Consider the following 18,595-nt stretch of genomic DNA (forward strand, 5'->3'; position numbering starts at 1 on the left):
ACTGAATTACCTGCACTAACGCACAATTATATCCACAGTATTCCACTTTTCATGTAGCCTCCTTTTAACCAGCTAATAACTGCCTAACCACAGATCTAGCCATCTAACCACCGACCTAGCCTTCCCACTGATCAAGCAACATTTTAAAAATGTTTTATTTAACCAGGCAAGTCAGTCAAGAACAAATTCTTATTTACAATGACAGCCTAGGAACAGTGGGTTAACTGCCTTGCTCATGGGCAGATTTTTTCCTTGACAGCTCAGGGATTCGATCTAGCAACCTTTCAGTTACTGGCCCAACAGTCTAACCGCTAGGCTACCTGCCGCCCCAAGCTAACATAATGGACTAAATTCCAAATCCTGTTGCTGCAGGCTTAGAAGGCAGGACTGTGTTTGGAAAAACCTGGACTACGGTCCCATGACTCGTTCCCTCTGCTTTCAGCTTCCACTGTACTTTGCTTCTCTCTTGTGGACAGAAATCTAATGACTACCAACATCATCAAGGCATTTATCTGGGAATGCTTTCCCAGCGCTAAATAGCGTAAGTAAATAGAATCTTAAAAAATTAAGAGTATTTTATTAAGCAGTCACAGAAAAAAATGCAATAAACACATACAAGAGCATTCACCTGAAAACAAATCTTAATTACTTATTTTTCTTCAGCTGAATCTATCGGTTTTGCACACAGATACAAATTCACATGTGTGTGTGGGGGGCAAACGGCGATGTCTTTCATTCCATATGGTGTCATTTTCCCATAAAATGTCTGGGAGAGAAAACATAGGATTAGAGGTAACACGCTGGCCCCCACTTTCAGTATATCTACTAGACCACTATCATTACAAGTATACAAAGAGAGATGCCCCAATACAAAACAGAATGTGAGGTACTATGCTGAGGACATCCTCAAGCAAACTAGATGAGGTGCAGAATAGCTAGTACTGTACAAGCAGCAAAGCAGGGATATTTTAAGCACTTCACATTTGAGTGCAGTGAACAATTTACTGTCTTCAAGGGACAGAATAACATCTGGTGGTGAGGCATGGCCCTATGTACAGTAGCAGACTGACATTGAGGGCCTCTAAAGCAAATTTCCTGCATTTCTACACATCTTCCCATGGGGCAGAGAGAAAACTTGCCACTTTAAAGCAAATGTCCTGCAATTCCCAAAATGTTGTTAGATCTCAAAGAATCATTATTATTTTTTTAATCTATAGGTCCATTATCTTTTATATATACTTTGTATCTAGTTTTAGTCGTTTGTTTACACAGAAAAAAAATATGTCCATAAAACATTTAGGCGGCCAGCCCAAGACCTTTCTATTCAGAAAAGAACTCTGAAATCTATAGCGTGTCATAAGGTCACAATTGGAGAACATTTAAAAAAAATTATTGTCTACTCACTGTAGAACTGATGACTCTTTAATATAACATGTGAAACTAAGACAGGTGACATCTTGTGGCTTGCAGCATTTTCCTTGGATCAGTAAGGCTTCACAAAATACATAATTATTCAAGCAAAAGCTTAGAGATGACAAAGCATCCATGTAAAACTGTCTCAGACAACAGATGAGGGAGACTGATCGTCATTGTGAGGAATTGAGTGACACCATCTGCCATAACTTCCTCCATGAGTAACACTGGCTGGCTTTCTGATCAATTGAATTATATGACCCTTATATGACCCTCTGTGGGCTTGAAATTCAAGAGTAACCAATGAGACAGACACTCAAAAAGCAGTTAGAATCTGAAAAGTATCATTATTATTCTTCAACTTTCACAAAATGTGGAGAACTACCGTGTTTCTGCTTCCCCTTCAAATCAAGCTACATTTCATCCTATTTACATCAATGACTTTTCATTATTGAAGCATATTTACACAAGTGCATTAAATAACGTGGGATTCTACAGAGTTGAATGAACATGTCCAGAGACAACTAAGTAAATGACGTGGGTCAAAAGTCAAAACGATCATTATGTACAGCATATCTGTATGGTGTGATGATCATCTTTTGCATGGAACCCTAATTTGCTCCAGAAATCAAAGAGATTTTGCAGAAGGCACTTAAAACTCTGCAGACCCCTTTTAGGATTGAGCTCAGACTACAGCATTCCATACAGTCTTACTTTCCATTTGTCATGTAAACTGTAAGCCACTTCATAAAATACATCATTAAATATGTCCATTGACCAGCAAATCAATTAACGTACATTATATATATATCACAGTGTGTCAGGATATAAAGGCATTCACACATGCGACGTGTTTTGGCAAAAACCTTAGTTACAATCAAACAATATTACATTGACACCAAATGGGGACATTGAGCTGGAGTAGATACTGAATGAAGAGACTGGATTCCACCACCTAAATACAGAGTCAAACTGATATGATGCCAGTGGGCTGGGAGGTCATGAGACTCCCTGAACCCAGTTAGTAGCGTTAAAACCAAAGGATGGACACAAACACGTAGAACTTCTCCACTGAAAACAGGTATTATGAGCAGGTACTCTCCGCTGTCCTTCATCACAGTATTGTGACAACTGAAAGACTAAGCAGTGGTTGGTGTTGTGGTGGTGAATTGAAGACTACACAAACGGTGCAGAATGTGGTGGTGGGTTGAGAGTAGACAGGGCGGTAGAGAACTACTTCACAGAGGCAGCAAGGAGGACTCACAGAAGCAGGCTGGACCTACACTCTCAGCTCCTTCAAGACTTGGAATGCTGGATTAACCACTGCAGAGTGATATCTGAAGATGGGATAAAACTTTATCACATCATTGCAGAGATATTTAAAAATCACAAAACTATTGCAAAACAGAAGACACTATGTATTACAAAGAGGGGACAAAAACATTAAAAGAATGAGCATAAGCACAGCACTCCATCTTAATTGAATTAGAAATGCCAAACTGATCATTGGTAGTGGCTGTGTGAATTGCCTCCCTCACACTACTACTCACCTATGTTGTCCTTCTCTTTGCAGGAAACAGAGTAACAACAGATTTCTCTGTCCTGGATGGCTGACAAATTCCTGTAGAGAGTTAAATCAGTAAGTGCTTTGGTTTCTTCTACTTTTGGGGTGCTTTTTGTTGTTGTGTACACATACACACACCTTGATTGTATACAGGATAAAAGTGTCTAGGTGAATTAAATATACAGTAAATGTCCTATTATCACCTTCCAATTATGTGGAGTATGTAAGTAATAGTCCTTCTAAACCATGCCAAGATAAAAAGGCATTTAAGGACCTGGCAGAGTATTTCTTTCTTCAACCTTTCTTCAACCCCCCCCATCAACCAGCCATCCGTAAAAAAACGTACTCAAGATAAATGGTTAGCAAGAAATGGGCTACAAAAAGTTCAAATGTGGTATTCCTATTGGAGTCATGGCCATTTCATTACCCCTGGGAAGATTACACTGTCAAGATCACATACAAATGAAGGATATATAGGTTAACATGTCTGTCCTCATTTTGACCAATATGACAAATTGATCATTCAGGGAAAAGGGAGAAACAGAGTATCTTACAACTTTTCGATGAGTTGCTTCTCATCAAGCGCACTGGGAAGATCTCTCTTGTTACCAAGCACTAGAACCTGAGGAGAAGAGAAGAGCGGTCAGTGGGTGTATGGAGACAGAGCAGGCTTTATGACCATCTCTTCTGTGACTCAGATTTCTCAGCAGAGCCAATCCCACTGGGCTGCACTTCCCCGTTACTGCAGATACATCACACTTTCTGGACAGATAATCTATACGTTTTGCATTACCTCTTTGTTATTACAGAACCTTCTCTGTTGGTGGAAAAAGACAACCCCTATTTGGCAAACTGGAAGGCAACAGAGTCAGCATGTCAAACATTGTCTTGTCAGTTGGCAAGCTGCTGGGCTGGAAACTGAAATCTAATTAAAATATCTTGGCTGGGTACAAAATTGAGCACTTCCAATGCCACTTAGCCTAAGTAACTTAAACCATTAGTGGTCGTAATTGCCAATTAGGAGTGATGATCAAATGCATCTGATTGGAGTCACTGGACGCTCCAGGTGATGTATGGCATGGGTCAAGGTCAACCAAGACGTGCTGAACATTGGGTCTGAAGAACTCAAAGAAGAAAAGTGTCACTGACCGGCCACTCATTGGGATTGATATAGCATTAGATTTGACTGAATAACTGACTTACAGGGATGCCTTGTAGCTGAGGCTTGTCTAACAGGTTGTGGAGCTCGTTCCTGGAGGCCTCTACCTTCTCACGGTCTGCTGCATCCACCATGTAACTGGAGAAACAAAAACAATGCTCAGACGCCGTTTTTTCAAAACATTCAGTCTAGTACATCCATATGCAAATGGGTAAAAAACATATATAAAACTCAAAGTTAAAAGGCATTCAGTAGCATTGCATTTTCTCACTGATCAGCATCGCCATAGGGAATGAATCCAGACTTCCAGCGAAAAAGTGGCTGTAGCTTCAACTAGACTATATTTTAACTAAACAAAAATATAAACGCAACATGCAACTGAGTTACAGTTCATATAAAAGAAATCAGTCAATTGAAATAAATAAATTAGGCCCTAATCTATGGAAGATACATGACTGGGCAGGGGCGTAACCATGGGCGGTCCTGGGAGAGTATAGGCCCACCCACCTGGGAGCCAGGCCAACCCAATCAGAATATCCCCCCCCCCCCCCCCCAACTCCTCAGTTGCATCAGCTGTCTTGGTGGCTGGCCTCAGATGATCCCGCAGGTGAAGAAGCCAATTTGGAGGCCCTGAGCTTGCATGGCGACACGTGGTCTTGGGTTGTGAGGCCGGTTGGACGTACTGCCAAATTCTCTAAAACGGCTTATGGTTGAAAAATCAACATGTAAATTCTCTGGCAACATCTCGATGGACATTCCTACAGTCAGCATGTCAATTGCATGCTCCCTCAAAACTTGGGAAATCTCTGGCATTGTGTGACAAAACTGCACATTTTAGAGTTTTTATTGTCCCCAGCACCAGGTACACCTGTGTCGTGTTTAATAAGCTTCTTGATATGCTACACCTGTCAGGGGGATGGATTATCTTGGCAAAGGAGAAATGCTAATTAACAGGCATGTAAACAAATGTGTACAAAATCTGAGAGAAATAAGCTTTTTGTGCATATGGGAAATTGCTGGGATCTTTTATTTCAGCTCATGAAACACGGGACAAACACTTTACATGTTGCGTTTATATTTTTATTAAGTATAAATATCCAATGCCATTTTGCAAATATTGTTGAAAACTACTTCTCTAAGATATTAGTCATATGGATTGATGACTTAGAAAAGCACAGAAAAGCACAAAGAAAGACAGTTGACGAAAAACATGAAAATGCCATCTCCAATTGCTGCAGCTGCTAGCAAGGAAAATGGTGGAGAAGAACAGTCAGACGGCCGAGTACTAAACTAAATGCATCCTGAAAAGATAACAATATCATCTCCTGAACCCAGCGTGATTGCTAAAGTAGACCATAAAAAAGCATATCTTTATGCAGCGCTAAGTGTTTTTGGTTCAAATTAGGGCAGGAACCACAGAGTTTGAGAGGGTAGGAGCCTGCATTTCAGAGCCAAGGGCATATGAGACCAGGTAGAGACATTGGTGAGAGGAAACAGTCCTGGCATTGACACACACTGACCACAGCAAACGTTGATACAGAGTAGCATGTTATGGTTAGAGTGGAGCCGTAAGGTGGCTTACTCTGGTCCAGATACTTACACAATGGCATTGACTCCTCGACAGTACCTCTCCCACATGCTTCTGAAGCGAGGCTGTCCACCTATGTCCCAGATCTGCACAGTAGACACAATACAGACAGACAGTAGGTCAATGTGGACACTGCACAGATACTCTTCTTTCCCTACCGTTCCCAGAGAGATGCACAGCAGACAGCAATTAGAGCAGAGTTGAATGGCAAACCTTTACCTTAATCGTCACGTTGCCTTTGGTAACCTTCCGCATGTTGAAGCCGACTGTGGGAATCATGTCTTCACTAAACTGACCAGACTGTGAGAAACCAAAACAAGGAAAAGTGAACTTAGGACATGAGGAATGCTTTATCGGCGATGTGGACATTTAGCACACAAAGATAGACACAGAAATTTGTCTACACGTTGAGCAGCAATTTCAAAAATACCAAATGTATTATTGCAGATTTGGGGGATAGTTGGTGGCCAGGCTTGAGCCTGGAACATTTGAAGGACGTTTGCCAACAAAATCCACTACCGATTATGCTATCAAAGACTCCATAAAATGTAGGTATGGTCAGTTAAAGGTCACAGAGATGTAAAGGGGTATGATTGTCTCTACGATATTGTCTCTACATTGAGGCTATTATAAGGCGAAAGAAATTAAAAAGATTACAACAATTTTGGGATGCTCTATATAATGTCATTGTCAGTTGCATGACCATTTTTCCAAAATGCCCTCAAAACAACTTTGGCTATGCTTAGAATTTCAAATATTACAGACACTGAAAATATGTAACATTTTAGAACACATAAAAGTACACTTAAAATTGAATTTCAAAAATATTCTGGCACATTAGCTTATCAAAATTGCTGAAGGGTTTGGACTTTCAGATGTGAGAACTAAAACAGGAAGAAAGTGACACTGAGGTTCAACCAAATTCCCCCCAAATGAGGCCTATAACATCTGGTTCTATTGTGGTGCCTTCCTGGCCACCTGGTCAAATGACACACATTCACAGTTCCCTTTTAATGCAGGAGGGAGTTCACAAGCATCTCGCAAAAATGTAACACCAACAGATCGAGAGGGGTATTCCATGTCTGCTCCAAAGGGGACTGTAGGAATGAGCTCTAGAAGAACAAAAGTCCAATGACAGCCACCATTGCCACCAGTATAGTTTTATACAAACACTTGAGTAGCAAGGCAGACAGAGGGATTTAAAAAATATACAAAAAAACTGCATTAGAGTTGTGTGGCTGGTGTCGTACTGCTGACTACGGGGTGGGTGAGAGCGCAGCTTTGTCCAGCTCCTGACCACGTCCAGGTCACCTGACCACAACTAAGTGAAAAAGTGCTGCATTCTTGTGATGAATTCAAGCATGGGGAAACTATTCCAATCTGCTATTGCAAAGCCTCTTTGGTAATTATCCTCTTCACTCAGACTAGAGTATCCAACAATTACTGTAAAGGACATTCTTAAGTCAAGCCAATACATATGCCTAGACTTCAAATGGTCTTGGTATCTGGGGTCATGAATTAAGCAGGTTGTGGGTCTGTTACTCTCTCCACTGGGATTCTCTGCCTCTAACCCTATTACAGGGGCTGAGTCACTGGCTTACTGGTGCTCTTCCATGCCGTCCCTAGGAGGGCTGCGTCACTTGAGTGTTGAGTCACTGACGTAATCTTCCTGTCCGGGTTGGCGCCCCCCCTTGGGTTGTGCCGTAGCGGAGATCTTTGTGGGTTATACTCGGCCTTGTCTCAGGATGGTAAGTTGGTGGTTGAAGATATCCCACTAGTGGTGTGGGGACTGTACTTTGGCAAAGTGGGTGGGGTTATATCCTGCCTGTTTGGCCCTGTCCGGGGGTATCGTCGGATGGGACCACAGTGTCTCCCGACCCCTCCTGTCTCAGCCTCCAGTATTTATGCTGCAGTAGTTTATGTGTCGGGGGGCTAGGGTCAGTCTGTTATATCGAGTATTTCTCCTGTCTTATCCGGTGTCCTGTGTGAATTTAAGCATGCTCTCTAATTCTATCCCTCTCGGAGGACCTGAGCGCTAGGACCATGCCTTAGGACTACCTGGCCTGATGACTCCTTGCTGTCCCCAGTCCACCTCCGTGCTGCTGCTCCAGTTTCAACTGTTCTGCCTGCGGCTATGGAACCCTGACCTGTTCACCGGACGTGCTACCTGTCACAGACCTGCGGTTTTCAACTCTCTAGAGACAGCAGGAGCGGTAGAGATACTCTGAATGATCGGTTATGAAAAGCCAACTGACATTTACTTCTGAGGTGCTGACCTGTTGCACCCTCGACAACCACTGTGATTATTATTATTTGACCCTGCTGGTCATCTATGAACATTTCTGTTATAATCTCCACCCGGCACAGCCAGAAGAGGACTGGCCACCCCTCATAGCCTGGTTCCTCTCTAGGTTTCTTCCTAGGTTCTGGCCTTTCTAGGGAGTTTTTCCTAGCCACCGTACTTCTCCACCTGCATTGCTTGCTGTTTGGGATTTTAGGCTGGGTTTCTGTACAGCACTTTGAGATATCAGCTGATGTAAGAAGGGCTTTATAAATAAATGTGATTTGATAATGTGGAGGCTGCTGAGAAGAGGACAGCTCATAATAATAATAGTGTTTGATACATTTGACACTATCCCAATCTTTCCGCTCCAGTCATTACCACGAGCCTGTCCTTCCCAACTAAGGTGCCACCAACCTGTGATGGACACACACACACACTACATAACTAAAAGTATGTGGACACCTGCTCATTGAACATCTCATTCCAAAATCATGGGCATTAACATGGAGTAGGTCCAGCCTTTGCTGCTATAACAGCTGCCCTTATTCTGGTAAGGTGAGGTTGGGCACTGATGTTGGGCAATTAGGCCTGGCTCGCAGTTGGCATTCCAATTGATTCAAAGTTGTCTGATGGGGTTGGGGTTAAGGTCAGGGCTCTGTGCAGGCCAGTGAAGTTCTTCCACACGGATCTCAACAAACCCTTTCTGTATGGACCTCACTTTGTGCACAGCGGCATTGACATGCTGAAAAAGGAAAGGGCCTTCCCCAAACTGTTGCCACTAAGTTGGAAGCACAGAATCGTCTAGAATGTCATTGTATGCTTTAGATTTCCCTTCACTAAAACTAAGGGGCCAGACAATTATTCCTACTCCACCAAACTTTACAGTTGTAACTATGCAGTCGGGCAAGTAGCATTCGCCAAACCCAGATTCATCTGTCCGACCACCAGATGGCGAGGTGTGATTCATCACTCAAGAGAACGCGTTTCCACTGCTCCAGAGTCCAATGTCGGCAAGCTTTACACCACTTGAGCTGAACCCTTTTCATGAAGCTCACAACAAACAGTTATTGTGCTGATGTTGCTTCCAGAGGCAGTTTGGAACTCAGTAGTGAGTGTTGCAACCAAGGTCAGATGATTTTTACACACTATGTGCTTCAGCACTCCCGTTCTGTGAGCTTGTGTGGCCTAACACTTCGCGGCTGAGCCGTTGTTGCTCTTAGAAGTTTCCACTTCACAATAACACTTACATTTGACCAGGGCAGCTCTATCAGGGCAGAAATTTGACAAAGTGACTTATTGGAAAGGAGGCATCCTATGACGGTGCACTGTTGAAAATCTACTACCAATTTTTGTCTATGGAGATTGCATGGCTGTGTGCTTGATTTTATACACCCGTCAGCAATAGGTGTGGCTGATAGTCAAATCCACTAATTTGAAGGGGTGTCCACATACTTTTGTATATATATAGTGTATGAATTGGCTAAGTTCCTTTTGGGGGACAGTAACTGTACCAAGTGTGTTTCTGCATGGGGCAGAAAGCCAACATTGTGGAACAACTGGGGAAAACAAAGGACCTGCTTTCCTTGTGCAACACTATTAGTCCTTCCAAATTTGGGGCGGCAGGGTAGCCTAGTGTTTAGAGTGTTGGGCTAGTAACCGAAAGGTTGCAAGTTCAAATCCCCGAGCTGACAAGGTACAAATCTGTCGTTCTGCCCCTGAACAAGGCAGTTAACCCACGTTCCTAGGCCGTCATTGAAAATAAGAATTTGTTCTTAAAGGTAAAAAAAAAAAAAAAAAAAAAAGTTTTAATGACTTGGCAAATCAGGCCCAGAATTCTACATGCCTGCCTGTCTACAAGTATATTGCCAAAGAGCAAATATGGATATTGGGACACATTTGATAAGGCTAGGCTTGTAGAGAGGGAAATATAGCCTAATCAGCAGTAGGTCAACTGAACAGAGCCATGGTCTGAGAAAGTGAACCAACTCCACGTTCTGAAATACCCTTTAAGTACTATGTAGTGTGCACTTTTAAACGGTGACTTAATACAATAGTGACATTTTACAGGTAGCCTAGATAGGATGTTAATCTGGTCTCGGAGTTCTGTAAACAGTGCAATTCTTATAGGCCTAACTGTTGATGTTATGTTTCCATGTGACTTGTATCAGTGCAGGGAGGCAGTCACTCCCCTTGATATGAATTAAACCTGACTCTTTTCATCTCACTTGGATGATGTAATAACAGCAGAAGGCTGCCAGAAAAAAACTCAAGTTGAATTGTACAGTTTGGAGTAAAAAAAATTGCTAGCTAGCCTCATGATTCAGCTCTCAGAAGTAGGGCCTAGCCTATAGCTAGCTAGCTACTTTGTGGTTTAGGCCAAAGCAAAGGACTGTGGGTTTAATCATTTCAAATGGTCACACTTCGTTACAACTTGAGTGATGTTGACTGTCCATTTAATGTGATGACAAAGACAGATGAACGGTTTGTTATGCTTTAGCCATGCTAACTAGCTAGCCAACATTAGCTGACTCCAGAAACAAAAAAGGTGATGCCCCTCAGCTTGCTAACGTTACATATTTTAACTCCAGCGTTGCAATGAGAGTTGGATAAAATAATTAACGGATTTGACTTTAGAATGTGTGACATAGCTAACGTTAGTTACATGATAAAGTAGTCTTATTTATGGATAAAGTTAGCCAGTCATGTTGCTTACTAATTACTAACGTTATAACTGTAACTGATTAAACTGAACTCCAACCAACGTCACATCAAAAACTACTGATTTCAGCACAAAAATAGCCCAATTACACACGACATTCTTTGGGCGCAGAAATCTGTAAAAACATATATAAAACGTACTTTTATTTTACGTCGGAGTTACAGTCCGCTCACAGTAGTCGCCACTCAACTCCACCGTAAATCGTGGAGTTGAGTCGGGTACTTACTACTAGCTAGCTAGCTGATGACACTGCAGTGCACCTGTACTTACTGCTATGCTAGCATAGCATTATGTTAGCAAACAGTGAATCAGCTCAGATGGTAGCAAACCAACTTAACTAGGCACACAGGTTCCTTACATACTAGCTAGCTGGGCTAGACAGTCCAGCGGCTCGTGGTCTCTTCCTATCCAACACCAGCATGTCAATACGAGCATTTTTTATTCATGTGGTGTGGTAATTAAATCCTTATACTTACTGATATCACATTGACAAAGGTGGTTTTCCCGGAGTACTGAAGTCCAACTAACGTGAGCTCCATCTCTTCTTTCCAGAAGAGAGACCTAAACCAGTCCAAAAGTCTGTTAATTAGCGCCAGCATCTTGATGAGTGCCACTGAACACAAAAGTAATACAGCAACACCAGTAACTTCTATTCATAGAGATCCTATTAATTCCTAATGATATGGTTCTATCCGCCTCCAGACAGCTGTTCCGTTCAGACAAACAAAAGTATGTCTACAGGAAGTAGCATACCAGCTGTCATATGACCATGACGGCTGTGTCTCGAGACTCAATCAACATTACGTGTAGGTCTTATTTTTCACCGCAAGATGGCGAGTTAGTATTGTGATTTAGAAAATCTGACTTCAAGGGTCACTGTTGTGATCATGATTGAGCGTCTCTATTCATAGAGATCCTATTAATTCCTAATGATATGGTTCTATCCGCCTCCAGACAGCTGTTCCGTTCAGACAAACAAAAGTATGTCTACAGGAAGTAGCATACCAGCTGTCATATGACCATGACGGCTGTGTCTCGAGACTCAATCAACATTACGTGTAGGTCTTATTTTTCACCGCAAGATAGCGAGTTAGTATTGTGATTTAGAAAATCTGACTTCAAGGGTCACTGTTGTGATCATGATTGAGCGTCTCGTAATTATTCATTCTCAGAGGATAGGCTACTGTCTTCTTATGTATTTTATGAAATTGTGTATGCAGAGCTCCCTTGTAATAAAGAGACTCGTCTCAATGGTGACTCCCTGATTAAATAAAGGTAAATAAATCCTGACATTTCTATATTTAAATTATTATAGATTGTATTGCCACTTTTCGATTCTTTTATTTGGTCCTATACAACTGTTGCAGGATAACTTTCTAGTGTATTTGAGATTTAAAAAGGCTTCTAAAGTTTGCAATTTCCACTTAGAAATATCAGACTTGATTTTCCTTTCCGAAAAATGTATCAACTCCTACAAAAATGTCCATTAACTATAATCCACATAATAACTCACTATTCCTGTTGCGGCAAGATTATTTTCTTTCTGTAGGAGACTAGCTCAAACTAAGATCCTACATCTATACCTATTAGGCAATATGCACCCAGGCCTATACTAGTTTAATATAGCCACTTATTCTCCTTTTTTGTTGTTGTTTGTACTATTAGTTTTTTTGTATATTCTTTTTCACAATTATTTTCTATTTTTATTTTTGTAACTTGCTTCTATTATTTTAAAACCCTTATAGGGACTGGATTATTTTTGTATATATATTTTTTTTCTAAAAAAATATATGTTTAGCTCACATTATATAATATAAAACTATGCATTAAAAATGGCAAAAACAAATGTAGACATTAATAAACGCATTTCTATAGCTTCCAAAAATTGTTTAAAAGAGCGCTCGTCAGTCATCGAGCATATATATAAATCCTTGGGAGAAACGTGCCTCGTGTTCACAGCGCAGTGACGCTTACCATGACCTACAGTCCTTTTATGGTGGGGCAGCCATTAATGATATGCTAAACAGATAGCCTATTTCACTATACAGGTTGACCAGCATTTGCAATGAATTAACTATGTGTGCTGTAAGGTTCCACTGCCTATGCAACTACAAGTAGCCTTTAGCAGCCTTTAATGTTAAAAAAATATAAAGAATACATTAATATAGCTAGATCCATCACACTTGTTATGCACATTTGTCCATTTTTGGTGCTGGAAGATAGGCTATGCGTTATGCCAGTCTGAGATTATTGCTGTCTCTTCCATTGGTATTCTTTAACAGTCAACTGTACTGCACTGAAGATGCAGTTAATGGTGAGACAGGTAAACAGATATGATAAACTGGTAGCCTATTGCACTATTCAGATTGACCAGCATTACATTTACATTTAAGTCATTTAGCAGACGCTCTTATCCAGAGCGACTTACAAATTGGAAAGTTCATACATATTTATCCTGGTCCCCCCGTGGGAATTGAACCCTGGTCCCCCCGTGGGAATTGAACCTACAACCCTGGCGTTGCAAGCGCCATGCTCTACCAACTGAGCCACACGGGACCATTAGCAATGGGAACTGCAATTCGACTTCAACAAGTATAGCAGCCTATAATGTCTCCATCGCACTTGTTATGCACATTGTCCTGATCTTGTCCAGTTTGGTGCTGGAAGATAGGTTATGCTTCTCTGTGGTTATTTGACGGAGGCTATGCTACCTATCTTTTTGCATTAGGAATAGGCCCACATGCTGTAGAGAAAAAGGCTATAAGCCTAAAACAGGTAGGCCTATATTGGTTCTGTTGGTTAGTTCTTATTTTCTGATGAATAGGCATATGCCTATATAAAACGTTATCACAGAACTTTTCCTCTAACTGATAAAACTTACAATCACTCAAAATATTATTGAATATTAGCCTACAGTTGCTTGACTAGGCTATCCTTAATATGATGATGACTAATCAAAAAAAGATTATATCAATCAATCCACTAGTTCCAAAAATGTCAGGCAGTCATACTATAATATCCTATCAGTCTGTTATAGAATCCCTATAAAGTTGTTTGTGTCATGTGGAACATGATATTGTAAATGTATAGTTACCTACAGCAAACTGCTTAAATCCAAGTCTTCTTCTTTTTTTTTCATGTCTTCTTGATTTAGATCTACAATGGCAAATGCCAGATATGCTGGTCCATTTTTTTCCCAGTGGGCCTGTCTAACTTGTATTGTTTTGTTGTTGCACAAAATGATAATTATCTGTCTAATAATTAGGGCCTCTAGGAAAAAAATAGGCCAGTGTGTTAGAAATGCCAGAGCTGATTTCTGGTCCCAGTCTGCCCCTGACTGCTGCCTGGGTTATGTGAGTGTTAATGTTATGTAAGCATGTGATGTTATGATGAGAAGCAAGGTTGGGTTGCATTGCTGTGCAACATGCTAGTGTTGTACCAAGATTCAGACCCACTCTTATTTCCACAGAAAAAAACTTTATGTAAACAATACTTTATAGACAAAATATGTACAACAAGCAACCTTCTGTTATGTCCCAAAACGAAAATCCCAAGTACCTCATCCTATACAAAACAAACATTTTGCTGTAGCATTACATTCACTCTCCTCTCTTTGCCACAGCCTCAATAATTGATACAAATACATTTTGTCATCTGCCATAATTTGTCTGCTTTAAGCAAAAGATCAGGCCAGAAATTGACCAGACCCGAAATGAATAATGAGCATGATGCAAATCAGGTCTAGCACAATGCTATGTACACATTCTCTTGGCAAACAGCAAAATGGCCATCTAAAATTCCCTCCCTCTAGTTACAATGCAAATACACTCTGTAGGTCATGTATCAAAAATAGAGATGTACAAGTAGTATAAACAAAATAATTACAAGACATTACCTCACAAGAACTACTTGCACGAATGGTAGTGACTTACAAACTCAAAACTAAAATGCATAACTGAATGCATCACTCCTCTATTTACATGAGTGACACATATCAGGTCCGGTGACACCATCCGGACTTTTTCTAAAGAATCAAATCCAGTGGAGTCCATTTAGTTGCAAGGTAGGGTACACTTGGTGGGTGAAGAGGGAGCAATGGATTTTGTGACAACCCTGGTCAACATAAACCAGAGACGTATTTGGTAGCGTTCTGGTCTAAAGGCGGGTCCGTTGCAGTTTCAGCAGTTACAGATGCAGAAAATGTGGATCCTCCGGTCGCACGTCTAAATCACATAGAACCTCAAGCAGCATCTACAGGGGTTTTGTTAAATTATTACATTCAATACAGACAGGTGTGTGTGCAAAGGGCAGGTCTGAATGGCTGGGGACTGTGCTGTCTGCTCATCAAAGTCAGGGTTTAACTCTGACATTCAACACAAGTGCAGGGAAGCCATCCCCACAGTAAGTCCCTCTCTTAACCACTTTTGTCATGTCCTTGTGTTGACCAGCTCTTCACAGTGACTCAGAGTCTTGCAACAGGTCATCTTTGAGCCTCCATAGGGTCAGAGCTTCAGTGCTAACTGGCTCCAAGGTTGATCTGTGGGCTGGTTTGGAGGGTTGTGGCCACCGGGTTTGTGTGTGACAGTTGTTGGTTGCTCTCAAAGGGAGAGTGTGGGCTGCTGTTGCTGAGGGAGACAAACTGGTGCTCTCGTGTTTGTCCTTGCTAACCTAGATGCCTTCCAGCAGGCGATCCCTTCAACCCCAAACATTCATAGAGCAGGGTGCAAACACAAAAGTGTATCAGTTTTTGGATTCCAAGTTCATGGGGGGGCTTGTTTTAAAGCTTGGAGGAGGGTTGGTGAGTCCATGGGTGCTTGGTAGAGTGTCGGGGAACCTGCCCTGGGAGACATTACTACATTTTGAGGTATTTTCTCTGGAGACAAGCTGGCTGCTGAGACATTCATGCCCGGGTACAAAAAGGGCATGCCCCCTGGGAACCAGCACTTCTCCATCATGGGCCACGATGCAGCTGCTTGGGGGATGAGGTAGAAGGGCACGCAGAGGGGGGTCTGGTGTTGGGAGAAGCTCATGTAGCTGTGATGGCTGCTAACCACCTGCCCAGAGGAAGACTCGTCCTCTGAGTAGTCAGCTTTTAACCTCTTGGCCTGGGGCTCGGCACCCTCCTGCTTGACGCCACCTCCTGCCATCCTCTCAGCCAGAGCATATTTGAGCTCCCCCTCCTTGCCGTAGTAGCTTGAGCGTTGGGCCTTGAGGTCCCGTTTCTCGTGTTCCCCTCCATAGCCGCTGTCAGTGTCTGTGTCATTGCCACTCTGCTCTCCATGTCCGTGGGGGTATGTCCTTTGAATGACAGACACAAAGTTCTTGGGGTGACCCTCCTTGCCCTTAGGCATATGACCAGCAGGCTTCTCCATGCTATCGATGGGTTTGTGGGTGGGCTCTTCGGACCGGGGGCTGAATGGACCCTGGAGCACCTCTGATGCTACTTTGTGGAGGTGGCTGATCATTTCAGAGGGGGTCAGGTGGTCTCTGCTGCTCCCCTGGTTAGCCAGGTACTGGAGGACCTCCTTAGCACAGACATGGAAGCCAGAGCGGAACATCTCCTCACTGTTCTCTGAGCGGACACTTCTCTGATCACCTGAGAGAAACAAAGTAATATCAGGTATTAGGTTCATATTTAATAATGCTACAGTTTTGGCAATGAAAAAGGTTACTTGTTTTATTTCTTTCTTAATGGGAAAGCTACAATTTTAGCTTTGATTGAGCAGCATCGTCTCGATGGTATGGCCTGTCAATAATAAGTAATACTATTGATCGGGGAAAAAGAGTGTAGCCCATAATAAAATGAACTCAAGGTATCAAACTTACTGATTTGCAATGCAATGATTTTCTGCTGCTGCTGTTCCAGGAGAGTGCTCAGGGCTTTCACATGCTTCAGGGTGAGTTCCAACACCACAGCTTTCTCCAAATGGCCTAGAGTCTAAAACAGGAAGACCTTGATAAGCATGTTGATCTTTCTTATATAACAGTTTTAGCAGCTGAACAGAAGACAAACTGCCACAGGGTAGGGAGGCAGGCAATCTGCACACACCAATGCAATGCAGTACATTTAAGACATAGTTTATCAACATATTGTTTATGTAAATTGTTTTGAAAGGGTTTGAGGGAATATGCGTAGGCAGTTAATTCAATTATTACAATTAACCAAACTTTTCAATCGGATAATATGAAATAGTGTTGATGTAATAATAATAAACAAGTTATTTACATTACGAAAAAAATAATAATAATACGTTGCCTTTGTCATAACAGGCAACATTTTTGGATTAAGGAATCATGATTTGGACAAACAAATGAATCATGAACAACCAGGTGGCGCTTTTGCATTCCTATTACACAGTCAGTAGTAGTAGGCTACACATTAAATTAGTACTCACTGTGAGTTTGAGATGTTCTGGCAGTAAATCCTTCAGTTGGGCAATGCATTCATTGATTCTGTCACGTCTTTTCTTCTCAATCAATCGGTGGGGTAACTTGTATGTCTCCTGTGGGAGAAATAAAAGTACATTTGTTAGTCAATGTGTAAAATGTATTCAATAGGGTACAAGAAATAATAAATTGCCGACAAAAGTAAATCTAAGATGTACAAAATGTTTTATTAATAAGTAAAGAACATAAGCATACCTTACTGTCTTCCACGCGCTTCATTCCCTTTCGGTGTTTGTACACGTACTTTGGGAAATCCTTTCTATAGGGCAAAAATAATAGAAAATATTGATAAGAAGTCATGCTTATATTGTTTTTTTAAATTATTATTTACATAAGAATACTATGTTGTTTTGCAGTGTTAAAATGCATACATTGTAAGCTGTTTCTGGGGGCTTACCCTTGCATGTCTGCCATCTCCTGCGACTGGTGTTTCGCCATACAAGGAGGAGGTTGCGCACTTGTAATCCTCTCCATTTTGCGTCTTTATGAAATCCAAATATTGGTCTCCAAACAATTCAATCTTAAAACTAGGCTTCAGTTGTCTTTCAATATTCAGCTAATATTGTCATCTGAGAAAAAATGTAGTTTATTCTTATTGCTAAAATTATTGTCATGTTATTCTATTCAATAGTGAACACTTTTTCTATAAAGAATATTATTTCATCAGGCTATTGCTTTGCAGAGACTGTCAATGTGATGTTGTCACTCTTGAGATCCAAGCACAGCAATAGTTCAGATGCTCTACTCCCGGGTAAATGCGTGATACAGGGGTGGTTTGGTCTACGTGTTAAATAAACCCTGTGACTAGACACGTCTCTCCGTTGGAGAGCTGATCTACCTCCGTCACATGAGCCTCACGTGTTGGACGGTGCTTTCAAGCCATCTAGAGTACAACCCATTTCTGTAGTTAAAGAGGATCTGCACGAGAATGGCCCTCCCTCTTATTCTAGCGGGCTGTGTCCCGTGTACCACCATGCTACGAGAACATAAGACAACTAGGCAGAACGTGCAAGTATATGTTTACTATATAGAAAGTAGGGCAGAATTCCTTACACACTTAGCCTTATAGACTACTCTTTGTTATTACTGTATGTTCTACATTCCGGCTTCTGTTCCATGTACAACTTTCACATGCATAATAATGACATGGCATATATAAAGTTATTATAGGAAAGTGTCAGAATTAAGATACAATAGATGCATTATCACATTCCTGTTATTCTATAATCATATGCAGAATAATGGTTTATAGGGGAGAAAAGGTAAGCTACCGGTTCTATGGCTTAATTTTATCACAATTGAGAATATATCCACAGGAAATTTGCAGGGAAGAACATATAACTTTTCATTCGCGTGTAGCCTCACATATTCAACTTGTGTCAGTGTGAGGGTTAAAATATGCAATTATCGGTAGAAGCAAT

General features: G+C 41.4%; 2 protein-coding genes across 2 annotated transcripts; both read right to left on the reverse strand.

The window, feature by feature from the left end:
* Window positions 1-557: 557 nt before the first annotated feature.
* On the reverse strand, window positions 558-11,499 carry LOC129851115 (ADP-ribosylation factor-like protein 8B-A). The gene is made up of 7 exons (XM_055917388.1): window positions 11,204-11,499; window positions 5,944-6,024; window positions 5,737-5,810; window positions 4,181-4,274; window positions 3,532-3,599; window positions 2,964-3,034; window positions 558-2,750 (listed from the first exon to the last, which is right to left on the reverse strand). Exons 1-7 carry the CDS (start codon window positions 11,324-11,326, stop codon window positions 2,710-2,712), a joined length of 552 nt encoding a protein of 183 aa, XP_055773363.1. The 5' UTR covers window positions 11,327-11,499; the 3' UTR covers window positions 558-2,709.
* Window positions 11,500-14,184: 2,685 nt separating this feature from the next.
* LOC129851116 (class E basic helix-loop-helix protein 40-like) lies at window positions 14,185-18,053 on the reverse strand. The gene is made up of 5 exons (XM_055917389.1): window positions 17,572-18,053; window positions 17,370-17,433; window positions 17,123-17,230; window positions 16,554-16,665; window positions 14,185-16,323 (listed from the first exon to the last, which is right to left on the reverse strand). Exons 1-5 carry the CDS (start codon window positions 17,646-17,648, stop codon window positions 15,488-15,490), a joined length of 1,197 nt encoding a protein of 398 aa, XP_055773364.1. The 5' UTR covers window positions 17,649-18,053; the 3' UTR covers window positions 14,185-15,487.
* Window positions 18,054-18,595: the final 542 nt, after the last annotated feature.

The sequence above is a fragment of the Salvelinus fontinalis genome, chromosome 3 (genome assembly GCF_029448725.1).
Source record: "Salvelinus fontinalis isolate EN_2023a chromosome 3, ASM2944872v1, whole genome shotgun sequence".
NCBI lineage: Eukaryota > Metazoa > Chordata > Actinopteri > Salmoniformes > Salmonidae > Salvelinus > Salvelinus fontinalis.

Bases quoted from the DNA above. Each gene is read 5' to 3' on its own strand.
- LOC129851115 (XM_055917388.1), bottom strand. From the start codon at position 11,326: ATGCTGGCGCTAATTAACAGACTTTTGGACTGGTTTAGGTCTCTCTTC. The intron at 3,600-4,180 runs GTAAGTCAGTTA...TCTTCTCCTCAG, and splicing joins CTCAGCTACAAGGCATCCCT to GTTCTAGTGCTTGGTAACAA. The intron at 2,751-2,963 runs GTGAGTAGTAGT...TCCCATCTTCAG, and splicing joins CAAAGAGAAGGACAACATAG to ATATCACTCTGCAGTGGTTA.
- LOC129851116 (XM_055917389.1), bottom strand. From the start codon at position 17,648: ATGGAGAGGATTACAAGTGCGCAACCTCCTCCTTGTATGGCGAAACAC. The intron at 17,434-17,571 runs GTAAGCCCCCAG...TTTGCCCTATAG, and splicing joins GAGATGGCAGACATGCAAGG to AAAGGATTTCCCAAAGTACG. The intron at 17,231-17,369 runs GTATGCTTATGT...TTTCTCCCACAG, and splicing joins AGCGCGTGGAAGACAGTAAG to GAGACATACAAGTTACCCCA.